At 48.6% G+C, this 5,000-nt stretch overlaps 1 protein-coding gene across 1 annotated transcript in view; it reads right to left on the reverse strand.

The window, feature by feature from the left end:
• The window catches only part of LOC125037697 (mucin-17-like), a 3,264-nt gene extending 205 nt beyond the window's left edge, over positions 1-3,059 (reverse strand). The window contains exons 1-5 of the mRNA XM_047630889.1: positions 2,694-3,059; positions 2,383-2,595; positions 1,413-2,259; positions 1,071-1,323; positions 845-970 (exon numbers count right to left, since the gene is read on the reverse strand). Coding sequence (XP_047486845.1) covers positions 845-970; positions 1,071-1,323; positions 1,413-2,259; positions 2,383-2,595; positions 2,694-3,059 — 1,805 coding nt within the window. The remainder of the gene's footprint in view (positions 1-844; positions 971-1,070; positions 1,324-1,412; positions 2,260-2,382; positions 2,596-2,693) is intronic.
• Between the last annotated feature and the right edge of the window lie 1,941 nt (positions 3,060-5,000).

A 5,000-nucleotide genomic window follows, 5' to 3' on the forward strand; every position in this document is an offset into this window, starting at 1 on the left:
TCTCTCTCTCCTCTCTCTCTCTCTCTCTCTCTCTCTCTCTCTCTCTCTCTCTCTCTCTCTCTCTTTCTCTCTCCCTCTCTCTCTCTCTCTCTCTCTCTCTCTCTCTCTCTCTCTCTCTCTCTCTCTCCCTCTCTCTCTCTCTCTTTTACCATGTCTGTCTTTAGTTAATTGTCCCTCTCTCCTCCCTCTTATTTCTCTGTTCATCAGTTGTTGGTGTTAAACAAATGAAAAATAAAGAAGGAAAACAAGACATTTCTTTATTTGCAAACAATCAATGCATTTTTGTAAACCAATGTACAAAAAAATCACAATAACTATTCTCACATAAAATCCTTAATGTCTATGATGAACAACACGGACTTTGTCCCAGAACAAAAACAATATCACATCAAAACGAAAACAAAAAACATCAAAACAATATGCAGGTTATCTTTTGATAACCTCAGATGTAACGCATGCAAATCTCATGTATAATATTGAAAGCTCCGGAGAATGGCAGTGGTGATTGTGAATGTATAATGATGATAAGAAATAAGTTTTTTCATGATCGTAATAATTAAGTATAATTAGATTCGATGACAATGCAGGTAACAGCTTAAAGGCAGGTTCACAAATCCCGTAAGAAAGGCACACAATCTTGAGTCTTTTTAGCAAATCAGCTTCATTTGAAAGCGACCGTCACGGGAAATGTGTTTTCGTGGAATCACTGACCGCATTAATTGATTAAGGGATGAATGAATGTGACGGAAAAGGAAGTAAGTTTTGAATGATTTTGATTCGATACTGATTTTTTTGGTGTCTTTTGTAGGCTATCACGGGTCACTTTTTTTTCGAAAGGTCAAACGTCACCACGGACGCCATGGCTGCGAGCGACGCCCCACGAGGGGAGGGCGGTAGGGCGCGCTGCTTCTCCTCCAGGTGGGCGTGGGCGCGATCTTCAGAGATGGTGGGCGTTTGCCACACGACAGATCTAGGGACTGATTATTGGTCACGAGATTGAGGGGTTCGGCAGAGGGCGTGGCGCTCTCTGACGTGGCACTGCTTGGCACTGATGAAGTACAGAGGCTCACCGAGGGACATGAGGATGACGAGGCACCGGGAGATTGGTTACCGGGTACAGACAAGGTACAGATAGAAGCTTCTTGCGTTCTGGATGAAGTCTGGATACAGTTTGTACTGGTAGATGATGAGGAACAGGTAATGGGTGCACTGCTAATGGGTGTGAATGGGGCCGGAGAATGGGTGTCAGGAGGACTGTGACGACAGGTGACGGATCACTCGAAGAAGTCGCAGCATTTGGTTGAGAGCTTAGGCGTCCGAAGCCTAATGGATTCCGACCAAGAGTTTTGTGCTGGGACGGAGAGCGATGGCAGAATAGCGGACGACGGAGGCGTGATGGAGGAGGAAGTTACTTGAGTTGGTGGAGCGCATGAAGTGGATGGAAGAGTGGTTGACGAGGAGGATGTGAGGGAAGATGGAGTGAATGGGATCACAGGGTGGAAGGCTGAAGGTTGACTGGACAGTAGACGTCGGAAGGGAACTGTGATTTGCTGGGTGATAGGGCATTGCCGGGGCAGTGGGAGTTATTGAGACACCGGGCTTTGATGGGACACTGGGACTGGATGGAATGCCTGGACCTGATAGGACACTGGGAGTTGACGACACATAAAGGATAGATGGGACGGTAGAAGCCGTTGAGGTGCTGAGACTCGTCGGAGCAGCGGAAGTTGACGAAACAATAGGCGTCGAAGAAGCATTCGGAGTTGATGAGACACTAGTTGATGAGGGAGATAGGGAGGACGAGACAGCAGTGACGAAGGACGACCTGTAGGACGTCACTGCTGGCGGCTGGACAGAGCAGGAGCTATCAGGACGAAGGGTGTAAAGCGAAGGTGTCCCCTGGGCGTGGTCCGGGCGAGAGTTCGACAAGGCGACGCCCTCCGGCAGCGTGGGCGTCGGGCGAACAACCTGAGCTGCTGTGGTTGGGTCTGAGTACAGGCTCAGGTATGAAGACGCTCTCTGAGTCTCTACTTTACTCGAGTCTGAGAAGCTGACGGAAATCTTCACGCTGGGAGATGGGCGGAAAGGATCGAGTCTCTGACACGTTTCTCCAGAGGCTTCAGAGGAGACGAGTCTCACTTCAGCGTGGTGGTCGCAGACGCCCCGAGACGCCTCCGAGGAGAACGTCGGGCCTCCCTTTTCGGAGGTGAAGGAGGAGCTTTGTTCCCGGCCGGATGGATTCGGAGGGAACGTCGTCTCCTGAAGGGTTTCCGCGGAGGAAGAGCCGTCGTCCTCAGGCAGCGGAAGGAGGGGAGGCGGAGGCGGAAGAAAAGAGGGAGGGAGAGCGTCCGCGAGACCCGACGGGCTTTTGAAGGGCGTTGCGTAAGGGGCCGAGGACGCCTCAGAGACGCTGTATAGAAACCCCTCGTGAGGGCGGCTCGAGAAGGTCACGAGGCGAGGCCCCCCGAAAGACGAGGGCGTCGACGACAGCTGAGTCGAGAGGGACATGCTGGAGTAGTCTGTCGGCGAGTCCAAAGTGCAAAAGCTCGAGGAGGGCGGGGCAACGGACCCGAGCGAGGGCTTGCTCGTGGGGGGCTGCGGGGGGTCGCAGGGGGGCAGTGTCGTCCCGGGGGGGAGGACGAGTGCCACTTGGCCCGACGCCAGCCGAGCGGGCACGAGGGTCACGCCGGCACCCACAGTGACGGGGCCCTGCGAGGGCGTGGCATCCATGAGAGCCGACTCGCTAGGACGCCGGAAGGGGCATCTCGGCCCGACGCGCCCGAACACCGCTCCGGGAGTCCAGCCAAGGTCGTGCTCGAGTCTGCGACGGTGGTGACGACGAGGGGCGGCGCGAGAGGGGCCAAGGAGGAGGAAGTGGAAGACGAAGGGGCAGGGGGCGTGAGGGTGACAACGCCCCCGCTCACGACGACGCTAGAGCTGCCGGAGGACAACCCGCTCCCCACAGGCACTCCGGAGACCTGACCCATGAGACTCTTGGTCACGGAGTTGAGGTGAGCGATGACCTTGGTCTGGAGGTCATGAGGGACGCTACTGCCCATGTTGGCCAAGTAGCGCGTCACCTCCACAGCGCACTGCGTGAATCCCGCCCGGTATTTGCCCTTCTCGTCGCCGCCCGCCACACGCCCACGCACGCCCGCGAGGTCGTGCCGATGAAGCGCCTGCACGTGCCGCACCGTCATCTCCAGGATGTCGGCCTTCTCGAGCTTGCTGTAGCGGGAGGGCTGCGGGAGAGAAAACGGGTTAATATCAAGAGAAAGAGAAAGCGAGAGAGGGATGTGAGTGAGAGAGAGAAAGAGAGAGAGAGAGAGAGAGAGAGAGAGAGAGAGAGAGAGAGATAGAGAGAGAGAGAGATAGGGAGAGAGAGAGATAGAGAGAGACAGAGAAAGAGAGAGATCGATCAGGAGAAAGAAAAGCATAAAAGATGAAGATCAAAAACACCTAGGGAGAGAGAGAGAGAGAGAGAAAGAGAGGGAGAAAAAGATATATATATATATATATATATATATATATATATATATATATATATATAGAGAGAGAGAGAGAGAGAGAGAGAGAGAGAGGTGCACACACATAACGACAAAAACAAAAACAACACCGCACATATACAACAATTTCATCAAAACAAACACAGCAACACTGCATACACACACACTCACGGATAACAACGAAAACAATATCGAACTCACGCACACCAACAAAAACAAAAAAACAACAGCACCGCAAATAACGACACCCAACACACACATCAGTAACAACAAATAAAATAACAACATCACTCACACATATAAACAACAAAATTAAATACAGCACCGCACACACACAAACACACAAAACAACAACACAAACAATAACAATAACAACAACAGCAGAAATAACAATAACAACAACAACAACAACGACAACAACAACAACAACAACAACAACAACAACAACACCAACACCACCAACAACACCAACAACAACACCAACAACACCAACAACAACACCAACAACAACACCAACAACAACACCAACAACAACACCAACAACAACAACACCAACAACAACACCAACAACAACAACACCAACAACAACACCAACACCACCAAAAACACCAACAACAACACCAACAACACCAACAGCAACACCAACAACAACACCAACAACAACACCAACACCACCACCAATAACACCACCAACAACAACACCAACAACACCACCAACAACAACACCAACAACACCAACCCCAACAAACAACAACAAACCCCCCTCAAACCCAGCCATTCCCCCACTCAAACGCTTAGGACGCCAACAGCAGCACATAAGGCCCCTGTCCTACTCACATCCTTCTTGAGGGCCTCCAGCACCAGCGTCTTGAGGTCGTTGAGACAGCGGTTGATCCTCTGGCGGCGCTTCTTCTCCATCAGCGGCTTGTTGCTCTACGAAGAATAAATAAAGGAGTAAATGGGTTGATAAGTTTGATAATAACGAGAGATAATGTGGGCGAAGAATCAGTTGTTTGGTACTCTGCGGACGGGTAAATAGATAGATAGATAAATTAATGAATGAATGGATAGTAAGTTGATTGAACAATTATTTTGGGTAAATAGATAAAAAGAGGGAATTAAAGATTTAAAGAAATATAAAGAACTGAAGCAATGTTGATATTCTTAATTGTTAACGATAAAAAGTTTTAAGAAATCACAACATAACTTAACGATAAACACCATGACCTTAGTAGTATTAACTATATAGCCAATATCAGTAATAATAATAGTGAAGTATGGTATTTCAAATAATGGTGATGATGAGGACGATAAAATAATTATAAAAATAATGAAAATGATAGAACTGATCATGATAATAACGATAATAAGAAATCTAATAATGATAATAAGAATAAGAATAATAGTCATAATAATTATGAAATTATACCAAGAACAATTATGATCATGAAAATAATATTGATAACAATTGTAATACCAGCAATAACAGTGACA

The sequence above is a fragment of the Penaeus chinensis genome, chromosome 23 (assembly GCF_019202785.1).
Source record: "Penaeus chinensis breed Huanghai No. 1 chromosome 23, ASM1920278v2, whole genome shotgun sequence".
NCBI lineage: Eukaryota > Metazoa > Arthropoda > Malacostraca > Decapoda > Penaeidae > Penaeus > Penaeus chinensis.